This window comes from Hyla sarda, unplaced genomic scaffold (assembly GCF_029499605.1).
Source record: "Hyla sarda isolate aHylSar1 unplaced genomic scaffold, aHylSar1.hap1 scaffold_1253, whole genome shotgun sequence".
In the NCBI taxonomy this organism is placed as follows: Eukaryota; Metazoa; Chordata; class Amphibia; order Anura; family Hylidae; genus Hyla; species Hyla sarda.
Window position 1 is genome coordinate 72,834 of NW_026607874.1, and position 19,042 is coordinate 91,875.

Consider the following 19,042-nt stretch of genomic DNA (forward strand, 5'->3'; position numbering starts at 1 on the left):
CTGGGGAGCTGGGGGGTTGCCGGTGATGTGGAGCAAGATGCAGCAGTGGAAGAGGACTCGGACGAGGATGTTATGGAAGAGGATGGAGTAGGAGGAGTAGAGGAGGTGGCAGCAGGCCTGCCTGCAAGTCGTGGCGGTGTCACCAACTCCTCTGCAGAGCCATGCATCCCATGCTTGGCAGCTGTCACCAGGTTTACCCAATGAGCAGTGTAGGTGATATACCTGCCCTGACCATGCTTTGCAGACCAGGTATCAATGGTCAGATGGACCCTTACCCCTACACTATGTGCCAGACATGCCATAATTTCCTTTTGCACAATGGAGTAAAGGTTGGGGATTGCCTTTTGTGCAAAAAAAATTTGTCCGGGTACCTTCCACTGCAGTGTCCCAATGGCTACAAATTTTTTAAAGGCCTCAGACTCCACCAGCTTGTATGGTAAAAGCTGGCGGGCTAGCAGTTCCGATAAGCCAGCTGTCAGATGCCGGGCTAGAGAGTGACTTTGAGACATTGTCTTCTTGCGCTCAAACATCTCCTGTGGGCAGATGAGCAGGAACTGCTCAAGGCGAGAGAAGGAGAGGCGGATGGTTGAGAGGGGGCAAGGAGGGCAGCAGTGGTTGACCTGGCTGAAGATGCTGGACCAGGAGGAGGATGGCGGCTTTGACTTTGTGTGCTGCTTGTACTGACGTGTTGATCCCATAGGCGTTTGTGATGTGACATCATGTGCCTTTGCAAAGCAGTTGTGCCTAGGTGGGTGTTGGACTTCCCACGACTCAGTTACTTCTGGCACAGGTTGCAAATGGCCTCGTTGTTGTGAGAGGCAGACACACACAAAAAATGCCACACTGCTAAGCTCTGCGATGACGGCATTCTGGTGGTGGCAACAGCATGCGTTGATTGGTGTCCCGTCTGGCTGACCCCGGGTGCCGATGCATGCTGTCTGACTGTGCCACTAGCTCCTTGCGACGACCTCCCCCTGCTTCCAACTCGTCTCCTCCTCCTCTCTGTCTCCCCATCTAAACTTTCCCCCTCTTCTTCTCTTCTAGCTGGCACCCACGTGGCATCCATGGACACATCATCAACATCCCTCTCTTCACATCCCTTGCCGCCAGATCCACGTCCACTTGTGGGACTGTGCGGAAGAACCAGAGAGATCTCCCTCTAAATTTTGTTAAGATGCCTATTCCCAAGGGTGAGTCCCGTGCCCTCACCCATGATAACCTGTTGCTGGTCAGGTATAAGGATAAGAGGGGTGTCCTTATACTCACCACTATTCATGGGAACGGCAGCACCCCTGTCCCTGTGGGAGGTACCGTGGGACCGGTCCTCAAGCCCGATTGTATTCTGGAGTACAATCGGTATATGGGGGGAGTTGATCTCTCAGATCAAGTCCTCAAGCCATATAACGCCATGCGGAAAACACGGGCATGCTACAAAAAAGTTGCGGTCTACTTGGTACAGGTTGCCATGTACAACGCTTTTGTACTATCCCAGTACGCTGGCAACACAGGGACATTCCTCCAGTACCAAGAAGAAGTCCTAAGGTTCCTGATCTTCGCTGACCGGGAAAGAGCAGGCCGGACTTCCCAAGGGTCTGGAGTTATAGGCGCCAGAAAAAATGCAGAGACGGAAGGACACCACCTATCAGTGCAACACTTGCCCCGATAATCCGGGCCTCTGCATAGGCTGCTTCAGGGAGTATCACACTTTCATGGAGTACTAATTTTTCCCTTTTCATTTCAATTTTCCATAATTTGAACAATGTACCAAGTCCAGAGTACATTCAAAATTGTTAACCCCATAAATCACTAAATTGCAAAAAAAAATCTGGAAAAAAAACCTGATAAGACCTCTGGGGGTGTTTTTTCAGAAATGGGTCATAGGTCACTGACTCACTATCATCGGGGACTTTTTATGTTGCCTTAATTGCGCAGCGCTCTCTCTCCACCTGAGCGGGTGCGCATTTTAGGCAACTGGTTAGGGACGGCCACACACATCACATTCCCAGAATGATGATTCAGAGCATAGGGTTTGGGGAGGGCATAGTTTTTTTTTTGTTTTGGCTATGCTCTGGGTCATCATTCTGGGAACATATGCTGTTTTATTATTTTATGATTTATAGTTTTCTGGCCCACTGTACCCCATATTACGGGCCTCTGTACCCCATTTGTCTACCCCAGTTACGGCCCGTTGTCCCCCATAGTGTTCCCCTATTTTAGGGCTCAGTGCTCCCCCCATTAACGCTCCTTGAGGAGGGGTCCCACATCCTGGCTGCTATAATAAGCTCAAGGCCTCTGACTGACCTCCCACTCCAAGACCTGGTGTGCACCCACGGAGCGAAAATCATCAAAAATCAAGGTACCGTATATACTCGAGTATAAGCCGAGTTTTTCAGCACGATTTTTCGTGCTGAAAACACCCCCCTCGGCTTATACTCGAGTGAACTCCCCCACCCGCAGTGGTCTTCAACCTGCGGACTTCCAGAGGTTTCAAAACTACAACTCCCAGCAAGCCAGGGCAGCCATCGGCTGTCCGGGCTTGCTGGGAGTTGTAGTTTTGAAACCTCCGGAGGTCCGCAGGTTGAAGACCACTGCGGCCTTCAACATCATCCAGCCCCCTCTCACCGCCTTTAGTTCTGAGTACTCACCTCCGCTCGGCGCTGGTCCGGTCCTGCAGGGCTGTCCGGTAAGGAGGTGGTCCGGTGAGGAGGTGGTCCGGGCTGCTATCTTCACCGGGGAGGCCTCTTCTAAGCGCTTCGGGCCCGGCCTCAGAATAGTCACGTTGCCTTGACAACGACGCAGATGCGTCGTTGTCTAGGCAACGGCTCTATTCCGGGCCGGAAGCGCGGAGAAGAGGCGCCCCCGGTGAAGATAGCAGCCCGGACCACCTCCTCACCGGACCACCTCCTTACCGGACAGCCCTGCAGGACCGGACCAGCGCCGAGCAGAGGTGAGTACTCAGAACTAAAGGGGGTGAGAGGGGGCTGGATGATGTTGAAGGCCGCAGTGGTCTTCAACCTGCGGACCTTCGGAGGTTTCAAAACTACAACTCCCAGCAAGCCCGGACAGCCGATGGCTGCCCGGGCTTGCTGGGAGTTGTAGTTTTGAAACCTCTGGAGGTCCGCATGTTGAAGGCCGCAGTGGTCTTCAACCTGCGGACCTCCGGAGGTTTCAAAACTACAACTCCCAGCAAGCCCGGACAGCCGATGGCTGCCCGGGCTTGCTGGGAGTTGTAGTTTTGAAACCTCTGGAGGTCCGCAGGTTGAAGACCACTGAGGGTGAATGATGAGAAGAGGATGATGAAGGGGGGGGGTGTGGGGATGATGAAGGGGGGTGGGGATGATGAAGGGGGGATGTGTGGGATGATGACAAGGGGATGATGAGGATGTTAATGACGGGTCTGGATGATGACAGGGGGGGATGAGGTATTTCCCACCCTAGGCTTATACTCGAGTCAATAACTTTTCCTGGGATTTTGGGTTGAAATTAGGGGTCTCGGCTTATACTCGGGTCGGCTTATACTCGAGTATATACGGTATGTCCTTACTCCAAAAAAATGTATTTACAAATTTGGGGGGGGGTCTTTTCTGCTATTAACCCTTGTAAAAATGTAACATTTTGGAAAAAAAAAAAAAAACATTTTAGTGAAAAAAAATATATATTTTTTTACATATGCAAAAGTCGTGAAACCCCTATGGGGTATTAAGGCTTACTTTACCCCTTGTTACGTTCCTCAAGGGGTCTAGTTTCCAAAATAGTATGCCATGTGTTTTTTTTTTTGCTGTTCTGGCACCATAGGCGCTTCCCAAATGCGACATGTCCCCCCCATTTCAGCAAAGTTTGCAAATGTGACTCTTTCTCTTCTGAGCATCGTAGCACCCCTGCAGTTCACTTCAGGTCCACTTATGGGGTACCTCCATTCTCATAAGAAATTGGGTTACAAATTTTGGGGGGTCTTTTCTGCTATTAACCCTTGCAAAAATGTGAAATTTGGGGGGAAACACACATTTTAGTGAAAAAAACACAAACATTTTTTACATATGCAAAAGTCGTGAAACCCCTGTGGGGTATTAAGGCTCACTTAATACCTTGTTACGTTCCTCAAGGGGTCTAGTTTCCAAAATGGTATGCCATGTGGGTTTTTCTTGCTGTCCTGGCACCATAGGGGCTTCCTAAATGCGATATGCCCCCCGAGCACAATTTGCTCTCAAAAAGCCAAAAATTACTCCTTCTCTTCTGAGCATTATAGTTCGCCCATAGTGCACTTCAGGTCCACTTATGGGGTACCTCCATACTCGGATAGAAAACCTTTACATTGCACAGATCTGGGATTGCACAGATCCCTCAACATACAATGGTTTCAACAAACGATTGTTCATTTGGAACGGATTAATATTGTATGTTGAGGGATACCTGTATAATAAACTAAAACTTACATAAATTGGGTATCTTTGTAACTGTATGGACCTGCAGAATAAGGATAAGGTGTATTTTTTACCGAAAAGTGCACTGCGTAGAAGCAGAAGCCAAAAATGGCATTGTTTTTTCAATTTTTTTTTAACACATGACCTGCATATTGACCTATGGGCTTCTTGCTCAGCCCCCATTTATAAGAGGGTCAGCCATTACAATCACTCTCTACCAGCACAAGATCTCTGAGCTCTTCTACCATCACTCTAGCTGTGGAAAAGTGGAGACCAGATGTCTCAGTGCTAGTGTCCAGCTACCTGGAAGGCCTCAAATCTACAGTCACTTCAAGTAAGTCAAGTCTGTGTCTGCTGCCACTACCTACAGTCTAGTCAAGCCTAAAGTCAAGAATCTACAGTCTGTTACAAGTATAATTAGTCCCAGCAAGCTGCTGGGTCCTTCCGTGTTTCTGGCCAACTCTCTGGGATTCTGGCCGAGCTGTAGAGACTATAACAACTGTCTGACCTCAGTAAAGCCTCCGTTAAACCATAACCCGGTCGTGCACTAGCCATTGGGATAGTGGAGATATCATTTGGGTGGTTCCTGATACACCCCCAACCCCTCCCCCCCCCCCCCCCCCCCCGCAAAAGAGGGGAAAAAAAACACTCTGGCGTAACAATTATTAGGGGTTAATAACACCTTGCCCCTGAGGTTAATACCATCCACCTACACCGCTACACCCCGTGGTCCCGCCATTCATTGTGGTTCACCACACTACCACTAGAGTGGTTACTATGCTTCCTGGCTGACCAAAACATCAGCCAGGAACCATAGGAACTGAGAAGTGGTATGTGGTCATCATCTGCAGAACCACTTCTTTATTGGGGGCATCTTGCTAATTACTTTAATGTCCATCTGTTGTCTGTTCCATTTGCACAACAGCATGTTAAATTCATTGTCAATCAGTCAGTGGCATACCAAGGGGGGGGGGGGGGGGGGGGGGCGGGCCGCCCCGGGTGCCACTCACAGGTGGATGCCAGGGGCGGACTGACTGGCCGGTCCGATTGGATGTCGTCCAAGGACCCGACCGGGTTAAGGGCCCACCACCGCTGCCGCTACTGAGGATCCGGGACACTCCCCAGATCCCCAGAAGACATCGCTGCCTTCTCCGGTATGTGTGATACACAGCTGCAGCTTACACAGAGGAGACATGACCTCCGTGCCCACGCAGCACGCAGTACAGGCACTGATGACGTCACTCATCGGCACCTGTACTGTGTAGGGGAGAAGACGTGGGCCCCTTCTGCTGAGGAGAACCATGCGTGGGACATCAGGTGAGCATACATATATATTTTGTTTAACTCTGCATATACCTATACGGAAGAGGGGGAGGGGGGTAACTCTGCATATACCTGTGTGAAAGAGGGGGGGGGATGTAACTCTGCATATACTTATGGGAAAGAGGGGGGGGGTGTTTCTCTGCCTATACCTATGGGAAAGAGAGGGGGGTGTAACTCTGCCTATACCTATGGGAAAGAGGTGGGTAACTCTTCCTTTACCTATGGGGAAAGTGGGGAGGAGGAGTAACTCTTCCTATACCTATAATGAAAGGGGGGTAACTCTGCTTATAACTATGGGGAAAGGGGAGGAAGTGGGGTAACTCTGCCTATACCTTTGGGGAAAAGGGGGTGGTAACTCTGCCTATACCTATGGGGAAAAGGGGGGTAATTCTGCCTATACCTATGGGGAAGAGGGGGGGGGGGTAACTCTGCTTCTACCTATGGGGAAGAGGGGGGTATCTCTGCCTATACCAATGGGGAAAGTGGGGAGGAGGGGGTAACTCTTCCTATTCCTATGGGGAAAGGGGGGTAACCCTGCCTATAACTATGGGGAAAGGGGAGGAAGGAGGGGTATTTCTGCCTATACCTATGGGGAAAAGGGGAGGGTAACTCTGCCTATACCTATGGGGAAGAGGGGGGTAATTCTGCCTATACCAATGGGGAAGAGGGGTGATAACTCTGCCTATACCTATGGGGAAAGGGGGGGGGGGGTAATGCTGTCTGTACCTATGGGGAAAGGGGGTGGGGGGACTCTGCTGCATATACCTAAGAAGAAATGTGGGTGAACTCTGTTTCAATAATTATTGGGGAGAGGTTTTAACTCTGCTGCCTATACTGATGGGGAAGGGGGGGTTAAGTCTGCTGTCTATACCTACAGGGAAAGGGGGGGGGGTAACTCTGCTATCTATACCTACAGGGAAAGGGGGGTTAACTCTGCTGCCTATACCTACAGGTAAAGGGGGAAGCGGGGGGAGTACCTAACTTTATACCTGGATGCCTGACTACTTACCTACATACCAGGCTATCTAACTACCTACATAACCAGCTACCTAACTATGTACATTCCTGGCCTACATGGCTGCCTAACTACCATGCTAGCCCCCTACCTACCTGGCTTGTCACCTAACTATAAATCTGGCTTCCTGATCTACCTACCTAGTTTCCTATTTACCCAGCTACCTACCTGTCCTTTTACTTTGAAGGACACCAAGGAGGGCATTATTACAGTTTGTGGGCCTATAGATGGAAAGATTGTGTAGAGGAGGGCACTGAAACAATGCCCTCCTCTACACAGAGTCTGAGTCTGACATGTTTGTCCTGCAGATGTTAAGAAATTCCCATGGCGGTCTTATCCAGACCGAGAAGATGTTGCAGAACTACAACCCCCAGCATGCCTAGAAAGTCTCAGCATACTGGGGGTTGTAGTTTTGCAACATCTGGAAGGGCACAGTTTGGAGATCACTAAACAGTGGTGTCCAAACTGTAGCACTCCAGATGTCAATTCAAAGCATGCCAAGACTGTCCAGGCATGCTGGGAGTTGTACTTTGGCAACATCTGGCCCTTCAGTTGTTGCCGAACTACAGCTCCCAGCATGCCTGGGCAGTCTTGGCATGCTTTGAAGTTTTGCAACATCTGGAGGACTACAGTTTGGAGACCACTACACAGTTGTCTCTAAACTGTTCTCCTTCAGTTGTGGCATAACTATAACTCCCAACATGTCCTTCAGCTGTCTGGGCATGCTGGGAGTTGTGGTATTGCAACAACTGGAGACACACTAGTTGGGAAACATTGTATTTTTCCTAACTCAGTATTTCCCAACCTGTGTGCCTCCTTCTGTTGCAAAACTATAACTCCCAGCATGCACTGACAGACCATGCATGCTGGAAGTTGTAGTTTTGCCACAGCTGGAGGCACACGGGTTGGGAAACACTGAGTTAGGAAACATACAGTGGTGTGGAAACACTGCGGTATTCTGTTACTCAACTCAGTGTTTCCCAGTCCCAACCAGTGTGCCTCCAGTTGTTGCATATCTACAACTCCCAGCATGCACGGTCTGTCAGTGCATGCTGGGAGTTGTAGTCCCCCACCAACCCCCTCCCCAACATTAATGTACAGGGTACATTCACACGGGCGGGGGTTTACAGCATGTTTCCCGCTAAAAGTTTGAGAGAAACACACTGTAAACCTCCGCTCGTGTGAATGTACCCTAAAAACACTACACTTCACTAACCCAAAATAAAGAGTAAAACATTACATATACACTACACCCTTACACTGTGCCCCCCCCAAAAAAAAATATATATATAAAAAAAACGTCTTGTACGTCAGATTTTAGAAAACGGAGCCTACAGCTGTTGCAAAATAAAAACTCCCAGCATTGCCCGACAGCCATTGACTGTCCAGGAATGTTGGGAGCTTTGCAACAGCTGGAGACAACCTGTTTGGGGAAAACTGACATACAGTATTTTTAGTAGAGGAAACAAGTGTAATGCTTGCATCCAGGTCCACCTCTATGAAAATCCCTAATTTAGGCCTCAAATGCACATGGCGCTCTCTCACTTCGGAGCCCTGACGAATTTCAAGGCAACAGTTTAGGGCCACATATGGGGTATTTCTGTACTCAGGAGAAATTGCGCTACAAATTTTTGGTGGCTTTTTCTCATTTTACCCCTTATGAAAATGTAAAGTTGGGGTCTACACCAGCATGTTAATGTAATTTTTTTTTGTATAACTCTTTATTTAAAGAATATTGTATTTTAATACAGAAGAAAAATACGACATATGTACAGTGAGCATGAGCACTTTACAATATATAAAGTGAAATTTGCAACCTTATATATAAAGGAGAAACACTGTAGAGATGAAGTAGGAGGAGAGAAAGGGAAAGAAAGTAAAATGAAAAGAGAAATAATGATGAAATAAAAAATTTAAATAAAAAATAAAAGAAAGACTATAAAATAAAGAGAGAATCTCGCATGGCCATGGCGCATCAGTGGTTATTCAGAGAATCATCATAATCCTCCCAAAGCCTTCATATCTTCTGAAAGAAGTGTAATTATTATTATTTTTTTTTCTACACCAACATGCTGGTGTTGCCATATACTTTTCATTTATATAAGAGGTAAAGGGAAAAAAAGACCCCCAAAATTTGTAACACACTTTCTTCCAAGTACGGAAATACCCCATATGTGGGCATAAAATGCTCTGCGGGCGCACAACAAGGCTCAGGAGTGAGGGCGCACTATGTGCATTTGAGGCCTAAACTGGTGATTTGCACAGGGGTGGCTGCTGATTACAGTGATTCTGAAATAAACGCAAACAAATAAACACCCACATGTGACCCCATTTCGGAAACTTCCCCACTCATGGAACGTAACAAGGGGTTTGGTGAGCATTTACACCCCACAGGTGTCTGACAGATTTTTGGAACAGTGGTCCGTGAAAATGAAGAATGTAATTTTTCATTTGGACAGCCCACTGTTACAAAGATCTGTCAAACGCCAGTGGGGTGTAAATGCTCACTGTACCCCTTTTTTATGTTCCTTGAGGGGTTAAGTTTCCCAAATGGTGTGTCATGTGGGGTGTTTTTCGCTGTTCAGGCACCATGTGGTCTTCCTAAATAGGACATGCCCCCCAAAAACCATTTCAGCAAAATTTGCTTTCCATAAGCCCAATGCTGCTCCTTCCCTTCTGAGCCCTCTAGTGCACCCGCAGATCACTTTACATCCACATATAATATATTTCCTTACTCGAGAGTAGTGGAGTTTCAAATTTTGGAGGACATTTTCACCTATTACCCCTTGTGAAAATAAAAAAATTGGGGTAATATCAGCATTTTAGGAAAAAAAAAATATTTTTTTCATTTTCACGTCCAACTTTATTGAAAATTCGTCAAACACCTGTGGGGTGTTAAGGCTCACTGTACCCCTTGTTACGTTCCTTGAGGGTTGTAGTTTCCAAAATAGTATGCCATGTGGGGTGTTTTTTTTTTTTTTTTTTTTTGCTGTTCTGTCAACATGGGGGCTTCCTAAATGCAACATGCCCCCCAAAAACTATTACAGCAAAATTGCGCTACAAATTTTTGGTGGCTTTTTCTTCTTTTACCCCTTATGAAAATGTAAAGTTAGGGTCTACACCAGCATGTTAGTGTAATTGTTTTTTTTTTTTTTTTTTACACCAACATGCTGGTGTTGCCCCATACATTTCATTTTCATAAGAGGTAAATGGAAAAAAGACCCCCAAAATTTGTAACACACTTTCTCCCAAGTACGGAACTACCCCATATGTGGGCGTAAAATGCTCTGCGGGCGCACAACAAGGCTCAGGAGTGAGAGCGCACTATGTGCATTTGAAGCCTAAACTGGTGATTTGCACAGGGGTGGCTGCTGGTTACAGCGGTTCTGAAATAAATGCAAACAAAAACAACCACATGTGACCCTATTTCGGAAACTTCCCCACTCATGGAACTTAACAAGGGGTTTTAGTGAGCATTTACACCCCACAGGTGTCTGACAGATTTTTGGAACAGTGGTCCGTGAAAATGAAGAATGTAATTTTTCATTTGGACAACCCACTGTTACAAAGATCTGTCAAACGCCAGTGTGGTGTAAATGCTCACTGTACCCCTTTTTTATGTTCCTTGAGGGGTGTAGTTTCCAAAATAGTATGCCATGTGGGGTGTTTTTTGCTGCTCTGGCACCATGGGGTTTTCCTAAATGTGACATGCCCCCTAAAAACCATTTCAGCAAAATTTGCTCTTTAATATCCCATTGTCGTTCCTTCTCTTCTGAGCCCTCTAGTTCACCCACAGAGCACTTTACATCCACATATGAGGTATTTTCTTGCTCGAGAAAAATTGGGTTACAAATTTTGGGGGATTTTTTCTCCTTTTACCCCCTTGTAAAAAAAAAAATAAATAAATAAATATGGGTCTACAAGAACATGTTAGTGTAAAAAATGCAGACTTTGATTTTTCTCCTCCACTTTGCTGCTATTCTTGTGAAACACCTTGTTAAAGTAGAATATGTCACGTAAAACCAATCTCGGAATCAGAATGAAAGGTAAAAGCATCTCAGAGTTATTAATGCTTAAAGTGACAGTGGTTTGAATTGCAAAAAATGCTCTGGTCCTTAGAGTCAAAATGGGCTCGGTCCCCAAGGGGTTGAGGGGGTGTAATTGGGGGGAAGGAGGGGGTGTAATTAGAGGGGGGGGGTGCCAAACAAATGGTCCGCCCTGGGTTCCAAATGCTCTAGGTATGCCCCTGCAATCAGTGTTGCTTCCTGAGTGGACAGTGGGATTTCACAGAAGTGTCATTGATTTGGAGTTACATTGTGTTATTTGAGTGTTCCCTTTATGTTTTTGAGCTGTGTAGTTCTTTGCTTTTGGGATGAAATGAACATAAGAGAACTGATGAAGCAGATTGCCTCACACTATTGTGCCTAACACATGAGATTCCACTTATATCCCTCCAAGTAAACAGGTACCAGCCCATTAATCTAACAGATTTGAAAAACTGGAAGCGCCTGGAAATGTTTTAGATCTAAAAGTTATAACACAAATATCATCCGGTCTGGATGAAGCCTCAGAAGCATTTACTGCATTCACAATGAGGACTGAATCCATCAGCCTCATCTCCTGTCCTCTGGGGACCTCTAGTGGTGGTTTGTAGTATAGTTTCCATCTGTCTTCACGTAAACTCACTGCCAATCTTCATATCCTATTAACCCCTGCAGTGACCTTTCAGGTGTTTTGTCTTTGATCAGTTCACTTTGTTGTTACATCAGTAATTATTCTATTTAGAAACATTATAATTGAGGCTTTGAAGCGCTAATATTAATCATCTGAACAGAATAGAAAAAATATATAGTTTCCCACCAAGGATTAAACCGAGATCTCTCTAGTGTTGCTCGCGAATATTCGCAATACGAATTTTATTCGCGAATATCGCATATTCACTGATATAGCGCTATATATTCGTAATTACGAATATTAGTTTTTTTTTTGTTTTTGTTTCACAGTACACATCACAGTGATCATCCCTCTCTGCTTCCAACTTGTGTGGTGTAAATAAGGCTCTAATACTACTGTGTGAGACTGGTATGCGAATTTTCGCATATGCAAATTTGCGCATATACGAATTTTGTATGTGCTAATTTTCGCATATGTTGTTTTTGCATATGCGAAAATAAAACGAGAATATTCGCGAATATATGACGAATATTCGCGAATATATGACGAATATTCGTCCATATATTCGCGAATTCCAATATGCCCTATGCCGCTCAACACTAGATCTCTCCTGTATCGACGGGATCCCGGTCGGCGGCTGTAACCATCAGTCTGTGCACACGGTTGGTTCCCTGTGTTATTTCATACATTTTATCCTACAGCCCAGTACACACTACTGATCTCCGCACAGCAGCTTTATCCCCTGTACATCTGATCAGAGGAGCCGCATCATCTATTTACTGGATGTTTTATTGATTTGCATTTCTGCCTTTTACCATCCAGTGATCCAGTTGTATTTTACCCCTTTTATTTGTTTTCTATTTTTATTACATTGTACATTTATTGTTTATATGGATATATAAGAAAGTTACTGTCAGTTCTAGTCCCAGGAAGATCTCATCCCCCATAGACCCCTGATCACACCCAGCAGATTATTACCGCAATAACAATCAGGGGCCGGAGGTCTAGGAGAGAATTTCCCGGACGATCTCTGCAAATCTATAAACGATCAGGTATAATCTCCGTCCATCTTCCTCTCTTCTCACTTTATTGTTTCACATTTTATATGGATGAAGAGTAAAATATCGGGAGAAGCGATCAGCAAGATCGGGAAATCACTGTCCACGAGGAGCCGATAGATACATGGGGGGGATGAGATCTTCCTGGGACTAGAGATGGCGCAGACCCTCCCTGTAATGTGTCTGATCGATTGTTTCCTGCCCAGTCTGTTCGCGATCAGATCTGATGGTGGGAATATGTATAAAGGACTGAACTGATAAGAGATCTGATCGTTTCCGGGAGACACAAGGACCTGAATCTCACGATTTGTATAGATGTCCCGGCATCTAAACGGAACCGCAGAAAAGCTACGGGAATCCCGGCGATACCGATCACCACTGTGATACTTATATGTCCGGTCAGTGCAGGAGACACAATTACTTATTCTGCCGTTACCATATGACGTATATATACGGTACTGATGTAACCTGCAGTCAGATTATATATCACAGACCGCGATCCCGGAGCAGCACAATATATACAGTATAAAGCGGCTGCACCGGTATAAACTCGGTCACAAATAAAGATAATTGTAGCAGATAGAAGCCCCAGCTCTATTATAGACAATGTGGCGGCTCTTAGAAGAGCCTTTGGGGTGACAGCAGGAGGCGGAGCAGGTTACTTGGCGCTGGTGTACTTGGTGACGGCCTTGGTGCCCTCGGACACGGCGTGCTTGGCCAGCTCTCCAGGCAGCAGCAGGCGCACGGCGGTCTGGATCTCCCGGGAGGTGATGGTGGAGCGCTTGTTGTAGTGAGCCAGGCGGGAGGCTTCCCCTGCGATGCGCTCGAAGATATCGTTGACAAAGGAGTTCATGATGCCCATGGCCTTGGAGGATATGCCGGTGTCAGGGTGGACCTGCTTGAGCACCTTGTACACGTAGATGGCATAGCTTTCCTTCCTGGTCTTCCTCCGCTTCTTACCATCCTTCTTCTGAGTCTTGGTCACGGCTTTCTTGGAGCCTTTCTTGGGCGCTGGTGCAGACTTGGCGGGATCAGGCATTATGATCAGTCACAATAATCCTTCACTAGAACAGAGAGAATAATGATGCCTCCTCCTCCCACCGCAGCCGTATTTATAGGCAGCCCATGCAAATGAGAAATGCTGTCTGCTCGCTGTTCTACTGGAGGAGCAAATCATGTGACCTGTGGGAGCGTCATAAGCCCCACCCAGTGCAGTTTATTGGTGTCTCGTTAATTCTCGTCACCATTGGCCGGATTCAAATCTACCCAATCACAGGAGCCGGAGGGCGGAGCAGAAACCTATAAAAAGCAGCAGAAAGGAAATTACGGTTACATCACAGAAAGGCTTCTTTTGAGCGTTTTAGGTTTTACTTATCATTATGTCTGGACGCGGCAAACAAGGAGGGAAGGTTCGGGCTAAGGCAAAGACCCGCTCATCCCGGGCAGGACTCCAGTTCCCCGTCGGTCGTGTGCACAGGCTTCTCCGCAAAGGGAACTACGCCGAGAGGGTGGGCGCCGGTGCTCCGGTCTACCTTGCCGCTGTGCTGGAGTATTTAACTGCTGAGATCCTGGAATTGGCCGGTAACGCCGCCCGGGACAACAAGAAGACCCGCATCATCCCCCGTCACCTGCAGCTGGCCGTGCGCAATGACGAGGAGCTGAACAAGCTGCTGGGTGGGGTGACCATCGCCCAGGGAGGCGTCCTGCCCAATATCCAGGCCGTGCTGCTGCCCAAGAAGACCGAGAGCAGCAAAGCGGCCAAGAGCAAGTGATCACCGCTTATCCCAGATCATCCCGAACACCAAAGGCTCTTCTTAGAGCCACCACATTGTCTCCTACAGAGCTGGCGCCGCTGATCTCGGGTGTGATAGGGATCTGGGCTGTTATAGGGACTAAACAGAACATCCGGCACATTTTATCTAATATAGGACACCGTGCGGGTTGTGCAGAATGTAGTTGGTATGTGAGGGGGTAATTCTCTTTTGTAACTACTACGCTTTAAGATTGTTCTCACGATGTAGTTTACGGATCCTCCACAATACAGGACCGCAGTGTAGAGATGGCGCCCCCTATACTGTAGCCTCCTGTGTAATGGAAGCTCCTGAACACATCGGATCTCCAGCCGCAATACACAGCGAGGCTTCCATCCAGCCGATCAGGGGTCATCGCTTCTCCATCGCTGGTTACATAAAGATCCCGGCACTCGCTGTATACAGTGCCCGGGAATAATCGCCCCAGAGATCAGCCAATAAGCGCTCAGTATCTGGCTATAAAACTTATTTTCCCGCTCATTCTACAACTATCGCTGTAGAATGAGAATAATGAATAAATAAAAATATAAATGACACAAATATAATTAAGAATAAAATGAGGGAAGTTGTAGTAAACTAAATATTCTCAGCTGGGTCGCTCGGAGTACAATAACATTGATCATGAAACATAATAGTCATCTCAGAGCCCTTTAGCTACTAGAATTATTGGTTAAAATAGATAGTAATCACATAAACATTAAATACTTAACCCATTATTGCACTAATAAAACAGACAGCTCAGAATTTCCTTCACTTCACCGATCTGTTATAAAAAGTAACAATCCCGCTAGATTTTGTTGTGATTTAACGAATGAGACACTAGGAAAAACTTTGTTACTAAGAAAATGTCTCAATATTAATTCCAATAAAGAAACATGAAACACCATTTGAATAGTTTTGGTTGGACACGATGTATGATATCGCACTGTGTGTATGCTACCAATTAAAATGTGAGTCCTATGCGCAATATTCGTAAATTATAGTCCTGAACTAATAGTAAAAGGCCGGTGTACACTCACCGCTCACCCTATCTCGGCTCAGCTTGTGAATAAATCGGCCGCGCATGGAAGCCTGAAGGGGAGAGATCGGTGGGGTCTATTTTAACCAATAATATTAGTAACCACAGGGTCCTGAGATTACTTTTATGATTCATGATAAATGGTGTGTGTGTACGTATATTATATATATAATTTTTTATTTATTTTTTCTCTCTCCCCTGTAACTTTCCTCACACTGACACGCGTTATATCCAGATCGGGAAGGATTTCATCAATGACGGGCCCAGGAATCTCTCCCCCCCCACTAAGACTTCATCAGGTCTAAATACACGGTGATCGCTGACAAGTAAAATGGATTGTAAAACAACCGCACGGTTAGTGTTCACACTGGGCGATCTCTTGCAGCAGAGTGACATAATATCGGAATTTATTACATTAAATAACAAAATGACAATGTATAAAATACAGGATAGCTTTCCCCGCCGCATTCTCAGCAGTGTCAGGCTGCAGGGTGTGATCGGTATCAGGTCTGGAATAGGACAGGGACGACCCCGAATTCACCCACCATTGTGATGTCAGCCCCGGACATAGTGTCCCCTCTCCTACCGCATCAGCCTCACTAGAATCCCCCTGATCGGCCCCAACAGTTTCCCATCCGCCGCCTTTTTCTTCCTATTTACAGAAACCAGAGGAATGTAGTCACGTGTACAGGGAAGAGGACGAGACAAAGGGAGAAACGATCAGAAGAGGAGCGGGAATTTCAAGTTAACTGCGTTGATCATCCAATGAGCGAACATTCGTGTCTATAACTCCACCTAGAGTTAACCCTTTAGTGTCCGCTCGTTTCCCCTCTATGCACCAATTACGATCCCAAGTGTCGGGAGACTGAAGCCAGCAGCACCGATCACACACAGGCGCATTACACTGCGGGGGACACGATCTACATCACTATAGTAACTGAACATAACTCAGCACTGAGGGTTAACTGCAGAGGACAATCCCGGGATCCTGCTTATGAGGACAGGCGGAGTATAGGAGCAGAACAATGGAGAGGATCAGGAATCAGCTCGTTCTATAGATAATTTGGTGGCTCTGAAAAGAGCCTTTGTGTTGTATGCGGGTCCCGATTAGATCTAAGCTCTCTCCCCACGGATCCTGCGGGCCAGCTGGATGTCTTTGGGCATGATGGTGACCCTCTTGGCGTGGATGGCGCACAGATTGGTGTCCTCAAAGAGTCCCACCAGGTAAGCCTCGCTGGCCTCCTGCAGGGCCATGACCGCCGAGCTCTGGAAGCGAAGATCGGTCTTGAAGTCCTGGGCGATCTCTCTTACCAGGCGCTGGAAGGGGAGCTTCCGGATCAGCAGCTCGGTGGACTTCTGGTAGCGGCGGATCTCACGGAGAGCCACTGTACCTGGACGGTAGCGGTGAGGCTTCTTCACCCCACCAGTGGCGGGAGCGCTCTTCCTGGCGGCCTTAGTAGCCAGCTGCTTGCGGGGAGCTTTCCCTCCGGTGGATTTACGAGCGGTCTGCTTTGTCCTGGCCATGATTCTCTGTACACGTACACAGCGGAGAAGTGATGAGAAGAGAGGAAAGAGCGGAACATTTATACTCCTGGTCTCATCCCCATTGGCTCATGTAAACCCCACCCCTGCATCCCATTGGCTGATTCTTACAACCAATGAGCCCGCCAAAATACATGTGACGTCAACAATTGATCTTTGTTAGAAAGAGGCAGGACCCATCCTCGCCCTATTCTGCCCTTCCCTGCGGATTGTCGTAACTCCCGATAATAGCGCCCTCCCCCGTGTCCCCTCAGACATGATGCGGTACCGCATTTCGGGTGTTCACACTGATTGCCTGCCGCTCCCCTATATTCAGACTCTATTCGGGACTGCATGACTTTATATAGTAATAAAACTAAGCAGCAAACTAACCCTCAGGATGGGGGAAATAATATGTGCACAACCTATTACCCAAAGGGTTACATTTATCCCCCAATGTCTGGCAAGTCAATAATTTCCATAATCCCGTTTATCCTTAGGGCGTCTATCACAGCAGTGTAAATCCTTATAGTTTATACATAGGATCTACAATGTGTTACAATAGTGACACCTGGTGGAGAGATTTATAATCTTTTTGTTGCCGATTTGTAACAATATTTATACTTCCCCCAAGCGCTGACCCTACAAGTGTTACAGCGGCAGAAAGATACAATGGTTGGTTACAGATCAGACTCAGCTGAGTGTTCATAAGGGGATCTAGAATTAGTAAAGGCAGATGTATTGGGATTGATAAAATATAATAAAGTGATGATAATATAGAAGGGATTTATATCACTGTATTATATCCTTTATGTATCCCGGGGGTGACACGGGCATTGATCGTACAGCTCTGTCTGGAGGAGGTGGTGGCTCTGAAAAGAGCCTTTGTGGGATAAGTACAGGACGAGTCTCCCGATTATTTCTTAGCCGCGCTCTTCTTGGCTTTAGTCACCTTCTTAGCCGGGCTCTTGGCAGCTTTGGGTTTGGCCGCCTTCTTAGCCGGGCTCTTGGCCACCTTCTTAGGAGCAGCCTTCGGCTTCTTGGGGCTCTTGGCCGCTGCAGGCTTCTTGGCTTTCTTCGGGCTCTTGGCCGCTGCAGGCTTCTTGGCTTTCTTCGGGCTCTTGGCCGCGCTCGGAGCCTTCTTTGGCTTCCTAGGGGATTTGGTCGCTTTCTTAGCTGCTGCAGGTCTCTTGGCCGCAGCCGCCGGCTTCTTCTTGGCCGCCTTGTCCTTAGTCTCCTGCTGGTTCTTGTTGATCTTGAAGGATCCGGAGGCGCCGCTGCCTTTCACCTGGAGCAGGGTTCCCTTGGTCACCAGCCCCTTGATGGCCAGCTTCAGGCGGCTGTTGTTCTTGTCTACATCGTATCCTCCGGCAGCCAGAGCCTTCTTCAGGGCGGCCAGAGACACCCCACTGCGCTCCTTAGAGGCGGACACGGCTTTAACGAGCAGCTCGGACACGCTGGGACCGGAGGGTTTGTGACTTTTCTTGGCGGCCCCTGCGGCTGATTTCTTCGGCTGCTTCTTGGATTTTGCGGCCGGTTCGGCGGGAGGAGCAGCGGCTGGTGCGGTTTCTGCCATCTTAGAAATCAAAACTACAGAAATATCGTGAACGATAAATGCTGAGACCGGAGCTGCTGGCGCCTCTTATATGTACAGCGGCTGCGCAATGATTGGCTGCTGAGATGTCACCGTCCGGAGCTGCTATTGGCTGACACAGAGAACAGGCCCCGCCCCATCCCGTCTGGACCCGGCCAAAGTTCCGCTACAACCTTGTGCTTCCCTGCCCGGGATAAAAGATCTTTACCGGCTAGAACCGGACAGGAGAGATCCCCTTCTCCGTGTCTTCCTCCTCCCCAACATCCCCCCTAGCAGTTTATACCCGTCACTGGCGGAGGTGCCGGGGAGGAGCCGGGAGGAGGCCCCGGGATCTCCGTCACAGTCTTCCCGATCTGCACATCACTGTGTATCCGGGAAGATAAATCTGCTGCTGGGGATCGTTCCTTCTATTCCCGGCACCGGTCACCATCACACGGATCTTTAATACAACATCTACCGTCCAGGAAGCTGATTGTACGATGCGGAGACGATCTGGAGCTGCTGAGAGCCCCGGAGGGTAACACAGGCGGCGCCTCCGCTCACTGCCAGCTCCCTGTCCTGATATATAGATATAATACGGACAACGTGTCCATTTACTGACCCGGAG

At 47.5% G+C, this 19,042-nt stretch overlaps 2 protein-coding genes across 2 annotated transcripts; both read right to left on the bottom strand.

Moving 5' to 3' along the window:
* Nucleotides 1-12,669: 12,669 nt before the first annotated feature.
* LOC130303991 (histone H2B 1.1) lies at nt 12,670-13,530 on the bottom strand. Its single transcript, XM_056551879.1, has one exon. It carries the CDS (start codon nt 13,528-13,530, stop codon nt 13,150-13,152), a length of 381 nt encoding a protein of 126 aa, XP_056407854.1. The 3' UTR covers nt 12,670-13,149.
* Nucleotides 13,531-17,737: 4,207 nt separating this feature from the next.
* LOC130303985 (histone H1B-like) lies at nt 17,738-18,439 on the bottom strand. Its single transcript, XM_056551874.1, has one exon. It carries the CDS (start codon nt 18,415-18,417, stop codon nt 17,758-17,760), a length of 660 nt encoding a protein of 219 aa, XP_056407849.1. The 5' UTR covers nt 18,418-18,439; the 3' UTR covers nt 17,738-17,757.
* Nucleotides 18,440-19,042: the final 603 nt, after the last annotated feature.